Genomic DNA, 16,647 nt, shown 5'->3' on the forward strand with positions numbered 1-16,647 from the left:
TAGCTTTTAATTACCTGGATAGACTTAATTTGATTTTTATTTACTATAAAATAATTTCTATAGCATTTTTGATAATGCATAATACAAAGTGCTTTGCAGTTGATCTTACTCGCACAGCACTCCTGAGGTAGAACAGGCTGAGATACAGGAACTTAATCTACTGAGATTCAGTGCAAAGATTTGAACCCAGTGTTTTTGCAATCTTTCCTCAGAATCCTTTCCATCCACAGACTTGTAATTAAAGATGTATCACCTGGACCAGCTAATTTTTCAGTTTGAGTCTTCTGGTATATCAAAGATCTAATAAGAGAGAGAGAGAGGCTTTCTGAAAAAGGAACTGGAGATTCTGCGATATATCTTAATAATGACAGCTGACCTAGTCCATCTTTTTGTGTTCTGCAGGGGTGTGGTAAGAAGATGTACACTTTCCTGAGAGGAACCAAGCAACTGCAGGTGCTTCGATTCCTTGGAATTTCTATTGGGGTTACCCAAATTCTGGCTATGATTCTTACTATTACTTTGCTGTGGGCTCTCTATTACGATCGCCGGGAACCAGGGACAGAACAGATGCTGTCCTTGAAGACCGACACTACCCAGCACCTGTCCTGTCATTCAGTGGAGCTGCTGAAACCCAGCCTGACAAGGATCTTGGAACAAACTTCCATGGCCAACAGTTTTAACACACACTTTGAAATGGAGGAACTGTAGGCTGATGAAACAAGAGTCACTACCCTCTCTGTTTTCCAAGTGCATCATTCTAATTAATTAATCTGTATTCGAAAAGAAAGTTGACAATAGAATCATAGAATCATAGAATCATAGAGTTGGAAGGGGCCATACAGGCCATCTAGTCCAACCCCCTGCTCAACGCAGGATCAGCCCTAAGGATCATTATTCTTATGGATGGTCAAGGATCAAGCCTTCTGCTTTTAAAACTGTGTTGTGGTTCTAACCCTACTGATTTTTTATTACTTCATTTAAGTAAACTGGCTCCTCCATGTTCTCTAAGATTACACATTGTGCAGAACTGTGGATGTTATGAATACTGTTGCTCATCACTACATAAAAGCAGCATGGCATTTTTAAAGAAGCAGCATTTTCACAAACAGATCCTGATTTCTGTTGTGCTGTCTGATTTAATCAGATGAGATTTAGAACGGTCGTTCTTAAGAGAAGAATGGACAACTGGTTCAACACTGAAGCCTTACTGAGCATATATCAGGAATGGAGGGCCCTGGCTAATTATGGTTTGTCAACTGAATGTAACTTTAGTAATTTTTGTTCCCTTGTGAACAAAAGTTGATGGCAGTCCTCATACGTTGGGAAATGTTGCACTGTGACCATTTATGCACTGGGAACTTCACTGTCTTAGCTCTCATGCAGGAGTACAAATCGGGGGTCAAGAATCACTTGCTCTCTGCTAATGGCATCCTGAGGCCTGGATTGTGGGCATGACCTGGTGGATGAGGTGCATCGGGTCAAATGCTCCCCCGTGTGGGTGCAGGAAGAGGTGGGGCAACCTGTCATGACTAAAACTCCAGCCTGCAGCCAGCTTGAAACCTCCAGTGCATAAATGGTCTGTGATATGCTTATTCTGGACTTTATTGCCTCTCTCAGCGTCAGTCCTTTTGAAATCCTGAATATGTATCTAAAAGCTGTGAGTTTGGGAAAACAGGGATAGCTTTCCCTTGCCTCCATGCTTCTGAGCTTTTAGAAAATATTGTTCCTTTTCAAAGTAATCAGCACAATCATGAGGGTCAGAAACTTGAAAATGTGTCATTCTCAGGATTTAACGGGAACCCATATCCCTTAGACGAGCAACTAGTGTTGTATGGGAGAGAATCTTTCAGGGTGGTGCTCACCTCTATATAGGGATGCACATTTCCATTGGGATAGAGACAGACTGAAAGACTCGCTGATGTCCTTGTGTTGGGATGCTAATGTTCACATTGCACTGGTCATATGCATATGAGAATGGTGGTGTGTGTGCACGTTGTTCAGGAAGTCTGCACCCAGCTCCATGTGTATCCGTTACTGGTGCACAGTTGCATCCAGTGCAGATGTACACATACACAAGTAGAATGTTCCTTTTGTCCTTGTGCTGCAACAGTCAGGGTAGTTTTTCGAAGCACACACAACCCCCTTATAGCCCATAAGCAGAGTGGTCCAAGACAACGGAATACCCAAATTTGCTTTGGAAAAGTATATTTCAACCACTAAACTAAGCCATGGTGGGAAAAGATCAGGGATTTATATTTGTATATAAATTGTGTGTGTGTGTAGCAGAATTACAATCCATGTGAATGCTTGTTTTTTTTAAACTACAGTTTTTATAAAGAGACCTTTTGACAGCACTTTGATTTGAGCTGTTTTAAAGAAGATAATGGAAATACATTTTTTTATATAACATGATTTTTAAAAATTTAAATTAAAACATTTAGTCTAAGGTGAATTTTAAAATACTGTTAAATGAGTGTAGAATTGTATCTTACATGTGACCCAGGTTGAATTTTTGGGACCTGTCTGTTCTGCAGGCAAAGTGTCAAGAATCACTTGCTCTCTGCTAATGGCATCCTGAGGCCTGGATTGTGGGCATGACCTGAGGCCTTATGTCCATCAACTAGCCCAGATAACTTAGATCCCCCTCAACTCTGTCATTCCATAACTGCAGGGAATAGATGAACTGCTTTCATTCTGGCTATCTGATACAGTGTAAGATCACATTGTAAGATGCTCACTCTTCTCCCATTTAGAGTATTTGGTGGCTAAAATTGCCACATGTAAGATTAAAATATATTTATTGAATTGTGAAAAAGTGCATTTTACTGTATTTTTATGTATTTTTTTCCAACTAGCTATGTCTGGCTTTGTATTCTATGACAGTGAATTCTAGGGCTCAGGAGCCATATGGTAGCTGTTTTAGAGCTTATGACATGAAACCTGTAATGGCATAGAGAGAGGATCATAGTCCCTCTTTCATAGTCATCACTAAACTCAGCTTGAGCCCCACCACAATGCTGGGGGGGGGAATTGGGGGAGGGAGTGCTGTTCCAAAATAAATGACTATGGACTACTGCAACCTTTTTGATGGCTACCACATGGGTCTGGGTCATCCAAATCTTCCTTCGGGCACAATCATTTGAGAATCTTTGTTGTGCCCTTGCAATGTGCAATTGACATTAATTTCTGAGAAGTTTTAATTGTTAAATTTTGGATAATGGGGTTCTGGGAGGTATGGGAATTTATAGTCTTAGATGATTTAAAGTGTGTTCCAGTTTGCACGGGGATTGATGAGGGAGGGGATAGTATTGCATAATGTGGCAGTCAATAAAAACCACTATTGTCCTATTCTTTCTTCTGACTTCCTTTGTTTGAAATCCGGTAGCTTTTCCCCTGACCCATTCCTTCTGTGATTTCCTTGACTGTAGAACCTTTTGCCTATAGTTATCTTTACTGGTGTAGTCGTTTTCTACCATTCTCTTAGAGCTGGGCTTCCTGAATTTTATTACGATGAGGATCTCCAAGTTTTCCAGTCCTTCCCAATTATTAGCCACGAGTTTTCAGTTGGTGGCTATTATACCTACTAAAGGAAGAAGAAAGGGAACAGGAATGCCTAAATCATCTTTAATCTTCCAAAAAGGAGTTGGGGACTTGGGAATAAGTGGCCGAAATTGAGAGGTGTACCTGAATTAGTCAATTGAAAACAACAATAAATGATTAGGACATTTCTGTCCCAATGCTAAATCTCTGTTGTCAGGACACAGTTAGCTCTTAAGGGTTTGAACAGGTCAAGTGTCCATCCATCTCCATTTTCTTTTTTGTTCCTTTATCTAAAATTGCAACTGCTCATAAAATTCAGCACTTCCAAGAGGTCAATGAGCATGCCCAGTCTTCATCTAGCCCCTTGTTGTGGAGGAATGATGAGGTCCTCTTTTTAAATAAATAAAACTATACAACATTTTCCTGCATACCTCATGAATGCAGAAATCCCTTCCTTGTTTGCCCTGCTGACAAGTACTTGGCTTTTAAGTTTGCTACTTAAGAAAATGTTCGCATACTCACAAGGAAACATGGGGCAGGCAAAAAAAAATAATTCTTGGGCATTGTAACGGTTCTGAGCTTTGTAGCTAGATGAGGAGATTCCTTCTCACCTTGGTCTGGATTTCCATAGTTTGGTGCTATAGTACAATTGCCAAAAACACTGATTGATGAGTGTGTAGGTGTAAGGATGCATGCCTCGTGCCCTCAAGGGTAATAAGCTCTGGGTCTTGAGTTTCTGCTTCTCTTGGGTTTATTTCCCCCTCCCTTACTGACATCCTTCTGTTTTCAACATTCCACACCTCCAGACGACAATGAACATCCAGCAGTTAGGGGTTCTTTCTGTGGGAGAGAGAACTGCTGCTATTAAAACCCCTTTTTTTTTCCCTAAACAAAGTAATGTTTTTCTGCATACGTGAGAAAACCTCTGGGTACATGCACCTTCTGCTTTGTGTCAGGTGCCTTCTTATTTTCCTTTCTTAGTAGGAATTTGACAACCTGGCAGTCCAAGAGAAATTGTGAGGGAGGGATAAACTGTTAGAAATGTCCCTTTTTTGCACCTGTATCTTCTCTGGTGTAAGAATTACTCAAGCAGACCCCTGACTGATACTCAGCTGCTGTCAATATATGCTTCCTGGCACATGCCCAGTCCTTAGCAGCCCTTTTTGAGTGTGTGCATTAGTCTGATTTATTTTAAACCTCATGCCTTGTTAGAGGTTGACCTGCGTTTGCTACTTTCATGCTTGTCATGCCATGAGCCCACCCATTTCCTTTTATAATTATTATTACTGTAATAATTTGTGCATGGGAGCTATTCAGCATTCCCATTCTAGAAGCAGCCATCAACTCCATCCTCACAAAGAAGCATTTTGGATGTGCGCATGAAACCATGTAGGTGGGCTGTAGTTCTGCAGGGAATTCAGGTGTAAAAGACAGTAATTTCTGGACTTTAACACATGGGATACAGTCTTCTAGTTGATGTTTTAAACGTGTTACGTATGTAATGCTTTAAAACAGCATAAGGTTGCAATCCTAAACATGGAATAAGCCCCTTTGAAGAAAAAGACCTGCTCAGTATTGCTCTCCCTCTCTCTGTCAGTATGGTATTCTATGCACAGGGACTTTCCAAACTTCTTTTAACAATGGAGATAGTTTCAGAGTGTAGCCAAGTTGGTCTGCAATGCAACAGATTCAAATCCAGAAGCACCTTTGAGATCAACATGATGAGGGGGGGGGGATTGGGGGCCTTTTCGCACGGGGATCTTTGTTGCAAATTGTTTGCGGAATGAAAAATCGCCATTTAAAATAGTGGAATTCGTCATTATGCATACCTGCCTTTGTAGTGGAATCAGTTGCGTTTTTTAGCGTTTCCCACAGGCTTCCGGTCTCGGCAGAAATCGCTAGAAAGGAAGCGCTATTGCCAAGCTCGTCCCGCCCCTGGCCGTCAAGCAGCCAATGGGCAGCCGTTAGCATGCTCCCAAACAGCCCCTTTCCCTTTAAGAAAGGTTTTTTTTAAAAAAAAAACACCCATAGCAACGAATCTAGGTAGATTCGTTGCAACGGAGAGACCCATCCAGCTGCCTAATGTGAGCTGTCGTTTGATTGTATGATCGTTGGCACGCTGCCTCGAGTGATAAAAAAAAAATCCCCCCCCCCTCTCACGGGCCCGATTTTCGGCTGAATTAATGTGTAAAAAATAAAGGGACTTTATTTCAGCAAACGGGCTTTTATGTGGTTTGTGCTTAGTGACTAAAGGTGAAGGACTGAAGCCAGGGAAGCCTCTAAACAGAAAGAGGCTCGCTGGTGCGTTTATCCCCGCTCGCTCGGAGAAAAAAAAATGGCGATCGCTTCGCCGGAAGTTTGGAGGACAGGCTCAGGAGGAGGGACTTTGAAGAACCCGCAACAATGGTAACGCACAGGTCTTTAGCGCTATTGTTGCAGATTGGTTGCAGGAGTGTATCGCTATCTGGAGGGTGAATCCACTTTTCTGGATTCCCCTGAAAGCGCTACAACGAAGCGCTTTTTGCTGATCGGTTTCAGGAGTGTTGCAGATTGTCTGCGACGTCGTGCGTTAAGGCAAATTAGTAGCGTTTTCAATTAGCAACCATTGTGCTATTTTGAAGCCGTGTGAAATGGCCCTGGGTTTTGGAGAATCAAAGCTCCATTTGTCAGAATCTGGGGCCCATTTTGCATGGCGGCAGCTATGCTGGACCGCTGGTAGTATAGTGCGGCAGAACATAAAGCTCAGCAGTTTACTGTGTCCTCATTCAGTGCTGGATGCACCCTAGTGCCAAAATGTGTCCTCGTGGAGGACACATAGCAGTGGCAGGATAGTTCCGCCATGTGAGGGGGGGGGCGTGAGGGGGGGTTATTTTGCAGAAAGGTGGAATTGTGTTCCACGCAATCCCACCTTCCTGCAAAATAAATAGGAATGCCCTGGTCTGCCCTATGGCTCAGCAAAGTGCCATGAAGCTGAATGGGGCATTCTTTGTCTCCTTTGGGCCTGGAAGGCCCAGCTCTTCCCTGTCCACACGGGCCTGCTGTGGGGCAGGCCCTGTTGGCCTCTGCAGCAGTTAAGAGAACACAGATTCTCCCAAGTTTCCTTAGCCCGGCACAACTGAGGGCCTGATCCATGACAGGCCTGGGAGGGGGCCTGCCCAGCGGCTGTGTCATGTGGAAGCAGGAATTTGCTCTGCTTCCATATGATCGTCCTCAACCTTCTTCACCCATGCAGAATCAGCCTAGCTGTACTAACATTTCCTACAGGTAAATTTTAGGCAGGGAACTTTGGCAAATTATTGATTAGATCCAGTGACTCCCAACCCCTGAGTTGGATACAGAACTCCTTTCTGTTGAATTTTCCTTTGACAAAGATGTCCTCCACTTAGAGGAAATGGACTGTATCTAAACTTTCACTGATGGAGAGAAGATGGCAGTATGAGGATCTAGGTCAAAGGAGGGATCTGCAATGGGAGCGGGAAATCAGTGACAAATATCCTTTTCTCTGCCAGTAAATGTGCCATTCTTTAGGTCTAACTGCTGGCAAGCTGGCAAACACTCTTTGGATCCAATCCATTGTACAGTGTGAACACCTGATATTCTTTATCTCAGTGGTACTTCTCTATATCTTACATGCAACTGGCTACAGAGTGGTATAAGTTCCAGCATTATCCTGGAGCAAAATTGTCAAAGACATATCATGAATTTTAAGGTATGTGTGGTTCTTTCCTGTGTTTTTGTTTATTCCTTTAGGATATTTTTTATCCTCCTCTTCTTCCAGGGAGCTCAGGGCCTGTGAGGCAAAACACCCCTGATTTCTCCCACAGTTTAACTTGAATAGTAACGGGATTACTCCATCTTATAGTTGTTGCTGTTTGGATCTCTGTTGTTGCTGTTTGGCCTCCATACCCCTGATCTGCTCAGTGTCAGCGTTGGAGGTGTAGTAATTAGCTTCTAATGAGAACCTGTGGCCCACAGAATGGGTAGTGGGAGTGAGTAGTAAGCTAACTTTTTAGAGAATTCTAGCAAGAACTTGTCCTAATTGGGTATCGTTATCACCTGATGCTGCTTGACTAAAAAACAAACAAACAAACTATAATTGAGCTAAGAACCTGAAGAAGGCGCTAAATTGGATTTGAATGGAGTAAAGGCCAGAACTGTGATATGCTCATTATTGCAATAAAGAACACACAAACTATGATATTTGAATCTTGAATTTAAGATTTATGCCATCTAAAAGAGGTATTTAATGTGTTAGATAGTTAAGCTAGTTTTCTTGCTGCTTGATTTTAGGGTATTGTGTGGCCTGGACATTAAATATTTGTTCTATATATTTTTTTAAAACTTCAATTTTTAAAAAGTTTGGTTACTTGTATAAATCAGTCCTGGGAAGCCATGGGTTTGAGCCTTGGAATCCTTGTCAGGGCCACATACATGCTGATTTGCTGATGGATTATGCAAAGGAGGAGGCACTGTTGCCCCCAAACCAGCTATGCCGCATACAGACATATGCAAGAGCAAACTGATGGCTAAACTTACTGGGAAAGTGACTTGTGAACCAGTGTTCTGGAGAGCCATTGGCTCCAAAGTGCAAGCACAACCAAGTACAATGTGGATAGATTCAAGTGGGTAGCTGTGTTGGTCTGAAGTAGCACAACAAAAATTGAGTCCAATAGCATCTCTTTGTTGGTCTTAAAGGTGCTATTGGACTCAATTCAAGTGCAAGGAGCTCAGCCAGGAGCCATGCAGCTAAGACCTAGCCAAAAGCACCAACACTACTGAAGGAGAAGGCAACGGGTGAATTTAAACCCATCACTGGCACCATTGGCCAGGTCTCAGCTGAGAGTGCTAGCTTGTAATGCCACTGGGGCCACTCTATCAGGCTTGCTTCTGGGCCATTTTAATTTCCCAGTCCATCTCTATTTGCATTCCCCTAACTGGATGAGAAATAATATGTGTATAAACACAGTTCTTTATACAACCCAGCAGCAAGGGCTGGGTATGCATATGGATCACAATCACACTAGTCAGCTGTTTCAGAAGAGCGCTTGGATTTGGATTTAGTCTCCCCACATTCTCATTGCCTCCCAATCAGTGTGTTGGAGAAGTATAAAATTCGGGTTGCATTCAGGCATCATGATAAATCATGATTACTTGTGGTTGGTGTGACAAACTCTCAGTAGCCTAACTATAAGTAACAAATCTTGGTTGTGCACCATCCACATTCTGCTTACATCTTCCATACCATCTCCCAGTATGAAGGACTCCATCCTGTCATGCTATCTTTGTAGCCAGGTGACTAATAAGGTGGTGCTACTCAACAAACCAGTTTATGAATTGTGATGTCACAGTAAACTACAGAACAAAGTTTGAGTACATTGGCACCTTTAAAATCAACAAAGTTTAATGTACACAACCAGATTTAAACTTTGTTGGTCTTAAAAGTGTCACTGGACTCAAACTTCATTTTGTTGCTCCAAACCAACATGGCTACTCATCTGAATCTTCAGTAAACCACAATTAGCACCAACTATGGCCATCAAACGAGTCCTAGATCATAGATATAAATACTTGTTTGTGCTGCATCTTGATTCCACAGCCAACCATGGTTTCCTTTAGGATATTTTGTTAATTGTGATGTATGATTTGTTAATTGCCATATATCATAATGTCTGAATGCTGCCTAAGGCTAGGTCAAGAGCTTTATGGGAGACACACAGTTTAGAAATCTATCTAATATCTTGTATCTAATATTATCTGTCAAAATAGTCATATGTTGGAAAGAATTTTAGTAGGAGAAAATTGTTGTGGGTTATTTTGTGCCACTGGTAAATTGTTCTTCTTTACCGTTGAAAATATTAGGATAACCGGCACCTTCAAACACAAGAGGAATAGACAACCCAAGCTGGTATAAAATGCTCTATGAATGAGGTTATTGCAAAACCAGTTGTCCCATTCAAGCATGCAGATGTTTTATTTAAATATCCCTCAGATGTCTGATTTTTTCCAGCATCTTGTTACACTGCCCTCCTGAAGTACAATATGAATTTCAAAACAAAAAAATGGTTAAAAACAACAACCTCAGGTTCTTTGTGTGATACACAGAAATAATTACATTTCATTTACAATACAGATGCTCATTTTACAGTCGCCAGATCATTCACTACCAAAAAACAGCATTTAAATCACTTAAACACTAAAAAAAAGTTTACCATCTGAATTTCAGAGAGAAAAAAAATTAATGTTTTTTGCATGAGCAATGAAGGTTGTCTAGCAGTATGCAAATTCATACCAAATCCAGATGAAGGGTATTCACTTAAGGCTACACTGCTGAAGAAGAGCAGCCTGTTAGGTGACCATCATTGCGTTTCACTTTCCCATTGGAATGAAATGAATAATCTATAGAGACAGAATGTCTAACATCTTTGCTGGTTTATGCAGCCTAGAATTGGGAACAGAGTCACCTCTGACCAAAGGGAAACACGGTGTAGGAAATGGGCGGTAGTAGAAATGAGACTACATCCATGGAACAACATTGTACAAACTTAGGAGTCCATGGAGAGCCCTGTGGGATGAAACATGGATTTCCACTTGCATTACTCCAAGGTTGGATCTGTTCACTTTTCTTATCGTATGGCAGCATTTCTTAAATCCAGCAGGATTTGTGTGTGTAGATTCCATCTCCTGGATTAGAGTTTACACCTCTAGCAGTTTAGGGTAAGTGCTGTTTTCTATCAGAAAGTGTGTAGTAATACATATGATTAAGAAACTCAACGTGATCTGTTTTTAAATAACAAGATATTAGAAATGGCTGGTATTAGGGCCTTTTGAAATCAGAGGTGGTTTCAGTGCTAAAAAAAGAAGAATCACCACCAATATTCTTTGTAAGTAGAGATTGCAAACCTGGTGACCCTATTTAATAGTCAAAAATGTAAATACTCAGTTCTACCTTTAGGGCATATGAAGTATGTCAAGGACTGCTTCACAATAGGCATAGGAGTAACCAGTTGCACCATTTGGGTGTTAAATGTGAAATCATGTAGGAATCACATAAATCTATGTGATGGGCTTCACTGGAGTCACTTAGAAAGAGGAGATAGAAAATCTAGCTTTGCAGCTTTGTAAAATTTCCATCCAATTTAGACTTCTTTCACAAATATAGAATTTTCAGTTTTCAGTGGTGACCATTTTCCCATCACAATCTATCTACTTTCTTCTTTAATAGGATCTAAAAATATGCATTAGTGGGAGCTCCTTATACAAGGTTTTCCAATTGAATAATAGGTGAAGATTATCATTCCACTTCAGCATCTGGTGCAATGTTGCATAGCAGAGATAGACTACTATTTTATTGATTTAAAATATTTATGTTCCACCTTATCTCTGCTAACTCAAAGTGGCCGGTTTTAGAAGTGTGCGCCTCTCTCTTTATAAATAGCATGAGATGAGATGAAGGGATGGTGGAACTCCCATAGCCCAATACTGATATAGGCCATGGCAGTAGACCTAGGACTGATATCCTGAGAAGCAAATTGGTAGGTTCTGGCGTGAATATATTTAGGCACATTTGTTTTAAAGGTCAAACTTTTAGTTGGTTTCCATGATAAAGATAAAAAGATGTAGGAGGAACAAAGGTACTTGACTGAATTCCTGCAGGTTGTAGAGACAATACCCTTTGGATCTACGTCTAGAGAAATATATTGAATAACTATACTCAATATATTTTTTTCAAACCTGCATTTAATTCTTGGTATTCATCTGCCATCTTTAAATGTTACATTCCATTTAGTGCCAGAGTCTGAAAAAAATAGCAGCACTGCATCAGGAAATATGCATGAGGCACGAACCCCTCTTAGCAGTCCCAATACAGGCCCTGCACTGCTCTGCATTGCAACAGGATCTGACCTTTGTGGCCATGAAGGATCACCAGAGAAGCCCTCTTCACAAGTTACAGTGAACACACACATTACCTGTGTACAGTGTATACTTGATTTTTTAAAAGAAAGACATGTGGAGTAATTACCACATTGCATTTGATGCATGCACAAGTAAATGTGTGATAGCAAAGCTTACATTTATCTTGACAGTAGCTCTGTTAGTCTGTTTGCAGAAGTAAAAAAAAAGCAAGAGTCCAGTAGCACCTTAAAGACTGACAACATTTGTGGCAGGGTGAGTCACTGGTGAGTCACTGCTCATGAAGTGAAGAAGTGAGCACTGACATACTCTGCTATACATTCTGTCATTCTTTAAGATGCTACCGGACTCTTGCTCTTTCCTACTGCTACATTTATCCAGGTTCTGCTTCCTAGTTTCATTTGTAAAGGGAACACGTGCTGGTTCTTTCTTTCAAACATATAGATGAACATTGAGTGTAATGTAGGAACAGGATAACTATGGTGGGATATTCCCACCTCAAAGTATCCCCTGCATCTATTCAGAGATCCCACCTGAAAAAAATGGTGGGAGGAGATTTAGCCATATACCAATCTTCCATTTTAGGGCCCGAAAGCCTTGCATTCTAACTTTGTTAATAACAACGTGATCCAATGGTCTGGGAAAGTGAGATGTGTTACTTGAGATGAGATGCTGATTACATTAAACTACAGCAGTATATGTGGCTAAGCCACACTGGACACACAGGGAAGAGATGACAATGGACTCCAATGACCAACATCCAATTTTTTATATATAAACATAATTTGTGATGAGAAATCACATAAGGACATTCTTAATTTCATACATTAGTGGATTTGATGATCAGATGAAACTGATAATACACCATCAGATAAAACCCCAGTTTTAGAAGTGCTACACAAATTCATCTAGCAATTTCTTTAGTAGTACTTCAAGACTCATTTACACATTCTTACTTAGAAATATCTTTTTTGTTTCAAGACTTGAAAGGATGGGAAGCCACCATAATCTTTAGAAGATTAGTCACTATAAAGAAAGTTATTTATCTGGAAACAACATTTTAAAATTCCTCTGGACAATGAAACAAAAGGGTTTTTAACAGTAAAGTCTATGTATTGATCCTACAGTGGTGCATTCGTCATTGTCAGCCATTGTTTTGCAATACTGGGTCTAAAGCTTCCATTGCAGCAACAGTCTATTAAATGTTCCAGAAGTTTAATGTGACCAACAACTTTTTGAGTAATCTTCAGCAAAACTTAATTGAATGCCTTCCAGGACTCAGTTTTCCCAGTAATAGTACACAATACTCTTGAGGTTTTAGAGATAAGTTAATCACCATGTTATCATTACTTCAGAAGATAACGACATTGTATCACTACACTAGGAAGACTGTTCATTTTTTCAGGAAACATAAAACTATAGGCGGTGTTCATAAAACAGGGTTTGTTAGCTAACTGATGAAAACCCTGGACATTCAGAGAGGAAAGAAATATAGCAGAAGGCAAAGATTGGCATTAAGTAATTACAAAGTAATGAGAAGTATAAGAAGCATGATGTAAAAACAAAAGTACATCTGTTATAACAACCAGTTTTGGTTATGAGGTTATTTTAAACTTTTCCATATTATGGAAAATACTGTACTGTCTACCCATATGGTTGTCTTATTTGTGTCACTGAAACTGCAGAGATATAGGAACAAAAGTCTGATTCCTGATACAACAGATGTACATTGAATTATTGCAGTTGTAACAGTACCAAGAAAGCAGGAGAAAACCATGAAAAATACTGAATTAACTGAACACCTCAACTCAACTCCACTAATGAATGCTGGAGTAAAAAATACTTCCTTTTTCCCTCTGCAAAGGAAGCAATTAGTACAGCTACCATGGAATATTAACAATCAGTTTTTTTTAAAGTCCACAGAAATGCCCCTTTTCTATGGTAAAATGTTATCATGCCTAACCTGAAAAAAACAAACCAGAAGTAAACGCAGATCACAGATCCAAAGGATTTTCACATGCATTATGGTTGTGTTTCGTTCAGTCAGTACAAATATTTTATGAGACATTCTCTCTCTCTCTCTCTCTCTCTCTCTCTCTCTCTCTCTCTCTCTCTCTCTCTCTCTCTCTCTGAAAATCAGTTTGTCAACAAGTTCATGGTTTATTAACAGGAAAAAGAGAACATATTATCAAAACATTGTTTCCATCCTGGATTTTGCATTCAGTTGGAACATAAATTGTCTGAATGTCTTTTTTTTTTTTGGTTTTTGTTTTAGATATTTTATTAAAAAGATTTTTCATGGAAAGAAGCATCAATGGGGACATTTCATTGTGCTCATAGAGTAAATCAAAAGAGTCACAGAATAGTTTATTATGGAAAAGTTCAAGTGACATGTAGAAATTCCATTTGGTTGTCCACTGCACACAACTTAGTACTGAAAACCCAAAATGTTTTGTATCATCACATCGGTCATCGGTTCCTGTTCCACTGAGCAAAGGGTTTGTTGTGTCCTTTCTTCAGTATCCACAATTCAACTTCTAAGTAGTCTTTATTCTGTGTGTTTTATAAAGCAGACACTCTGACAATGTTTCCTCCTGAATATTCTGGAGATCCTGGTCTATCATCTCCCTCTGGTGTGGTCACAGGTGGTGTTGGAATGCTGATTATTGCTGTGGTTACATAAGGCTGCTCACAGTTTAGTTTAACACACTCTTCCATTTTGGCATTTAGACTGGATCGGCTAGAGAAGTAAAAAAAAAAACAGACATAAAATAGGTACAAAAATGTCACTCATCTTAGATACTGCTCTCCATGTTCTCCCAACCTGGCTGCATTTGTCGTTGACAATAAAGGAACTTTTTAAACTCAAATGGCTAGTAAAAATCATCTGATCCAATGACAGTTTTTAAGTTGAGGGATTTTCATTCAAATACATATATAGCTTGTTCACAAAACCTTGGAGCCACCCCCATATATAAGTACAAAGAAATTCATCATGTTTATAGGTTTAAAAACATATGCGTGGTTTAGAGAAACATTTATCAGGTGATATGGCCATATATGTTGATCCACCCACCCCTCCCAAAATGACCAATGATGGGTCTAGAGGGGGTAGGGAGGGGAGGGTCTCCAGGTGGGCATGTACACAGCTATGCTTTGCAACCATATTCTTCATGAATGCAGAATACTGGGGTTACACAAAGCCTGGAGAACTTTTCAGGGGTTTCTCATTAGTACAAAGATTGAGAAAAGCTGCTCTATGGCATTAAAGGGGGGGTTAGTCAAATTCATGGAATAGAGGTACACCAATGGCTACTAGTTATGGTAAATAAAGAGACCCTCCATACACAGAAGTAGCAAACTTCTGAATACCAGTGCTAGGATTTAGCATCAAAGGGAGGCTTCATCATTTATAACCTGTTTGTTTGGCTGTCCAGAGTAACTGGTTAGCTGCTGTGTGAAACATTATGCTAGATCAGCTGGATCACTGGTCTGACCCAGCAGGCTCTGCTTATGTTCTTAGGGGCTTTATGGAACTGGGCATGCATGCAATAGATTCTTGTGCTATTTTGAGAACATAAAGATGTACGAGTGGAGTTGCATGTCCAGAATTTAAGTTCATGACAGGAACTCTGTTGGTGAAGAACTAAGATCTTAGGGACTGGGGCTTCTGATGTGGTAAACCTGTTTTAAGACACTTTTCAAAAACTGTTATTTTAATATGAGCCAGAACTTTTCACAGGACAGAAACTCTGAGTCATAAAAGTTCATGATGGAATAAACACTGTTAGTCTTTAAAATGCAACCAGGCTTGTTTCATTTTGCTATAAGAGACTAACATGGCTGCCCCTTCAAATACCAGTGCTGGGGGACAACATCTGGGGAAATCAAGAGAGGAGCTTGGGTTCTGTGTGTCATTTTGGTGACCTTCTAGGGCAACTGGGCACCTGCTATGTGAAACAGTATGCTAGACTAGGTGGACCACTGATCTGAGCCAGCAGAGCTCTTCTTATGTTCAGACACCTACATGTTTTGACTCCAGCATTTTTTTAAAAATGACATGAATGTATTACAATTATTCAGTAATCTGAAGCCAATATATACTTAGTGCTTCTGAAAAGACTGAACATATTGTCGTATCTACTTAAGACTATTTCTAACATACCTGTTAGATAGAGGTGTTCTCTCCATGCACCTGATATGAATGGTACTGAGTTCTTGGACGCTACTTGGCCGACTGCTAGTTATGTTGGCATTTGGGATGTGGAATGTCTTTTTATGTCTCCTTGAACAGCAAGTGCTTGTAACTCCTTGTTGGGAAGAAAGAGAAGGGCTGGATTGTCTGTTCACAGTTGAAACCTCCATGCAGCTTTCTTCATAGGTATGTTCATCCACAAATTCATGATTCTGTTTAGAAAGAAAAGCAGTGGTAAAGTTGCTTTAAAAATGAGGGCTTATAAAGATGTGAAGCCTAATCATATGCATGTTTCATTCAAAGTAAATTCAATGGTTTTTAATGGGACTTGCTGTCAAGTAAGTACCCTGGAATTTGTCAGCCTTAAATTATATTAGAATGACTTGAGGAATCCATCATGATTGTGACTTAAGTTGTTTCTAGGAATTACTAGAAATTATACATTTTTCCCACAGTTTCCAATAATTCCTAGGGAAGCCTGATATAACTTCTGGGTCTTCCCTGAAAAGTGTCATCATTATTTTGGCAATGGTATCCCCAATATCCCTACTCCCCTGAACCCTAGCCTGACTCCATAGATGGCCCAGTGTGAGTCTTAACATGGTACAGTGATCAAGAGTGTCAAAAGAGGATTTCAGAGATTCAAATACCCCCCTCTTTTTCTCACCTTGGTCATATATTGCCACCAGAACTAAAGAAGACAGTAATAGACATTAGCTATCTAGTGTTGTCAGTAGAAACACTGTGCCCTCACTGATTTCCCTATAGATCTGCCCCCTCCTCTTTGGTTACTGGCAGAAAGCTCAAGAATAGGTAGTCCAGGAGAGGATCTGGAAAAGAGAAAATTTGAAACCAGCAGGCTCAATAAGTTCAGTGTGTGTGTAGGAGGGGGACCAGAGATTACTATAACTCATCATTACAGTTACTGCTCAAACATCATTTGCTAGTGAACTTTCTGATCAGGTCATTCATGTCTTAGACTGAAACCACTATCACACAAT

General features: G+C 40.2%; 2 protein-coding genes across 6 annotated transcripts in view; one reads left to right on the forward strand and one right to left on the reverse strand.

Annotated features, from left to right (window-relative positions):
* The window catches only part of TSPAN12 (tetraspanin 12), a 76,274-nt gene extending 72,924 nt beyond the window's left edge, over window positions 1-3,350 (forward strand). For all 3 annotated transcript variants that reach the window (XM_077338410.1, XM_077338411.1, XM_077338409.1), the window contains one exon: window positions 403-3,350. In XM_077338410.1, the coding sequence (XP_077194525.1) occupies window positions 403-708 (306 nt within the window). In that variant the 3' untranslated portion in view covers window positions 709-3,350. The remainder of the gene's footprint in view (window positions 1-402) is intronic.
* A 6,147-nt stretch (window positions 3,351-9,497) lies between these two features.
* Window positions 9,498-16,647, reverse strand: part of KCND2 (potassium voltage-gated channel subfamily D member 2) — a 361,308-nt gene continuing 354,158 nt past the window's right edge. For all 3 annotated transcript variants that reach the window (XM_077338413.1, XM_077338414.1, XM_077338412.1), the window contains exons 6-7: window positions 15,617-15,858; window positions 9,498-14,191 (exon numbers count right to left, since the gene is read on the reverse strand). In XM_077338413.1, the coding sequence (XP_077194528.1) occupies window positions 14,014-14,191; window positions 15,617-15,858 (420 nt within the window). In that variant the 3' untranslated portion in view covers window positions 9,498-14,013. The remainder of the gene's footprint in view (window positions 14,192-15,616; window positions 15,859-16,647) is intronic.

Source organism: Paroedura picta, chromosome 5, assembly GCF_049243985.1.
Source record: "Paroedura picta isolate Pp20150507F chromosome 5, Ppicta_v3.0, whole genome shotgun sequence".
Lineage (NCBI taxonomy): Eukaryota > Metazoa > Chordata > Lepidosauria > Squamata > Gekkonidae > Paroedura > Paroedura picta.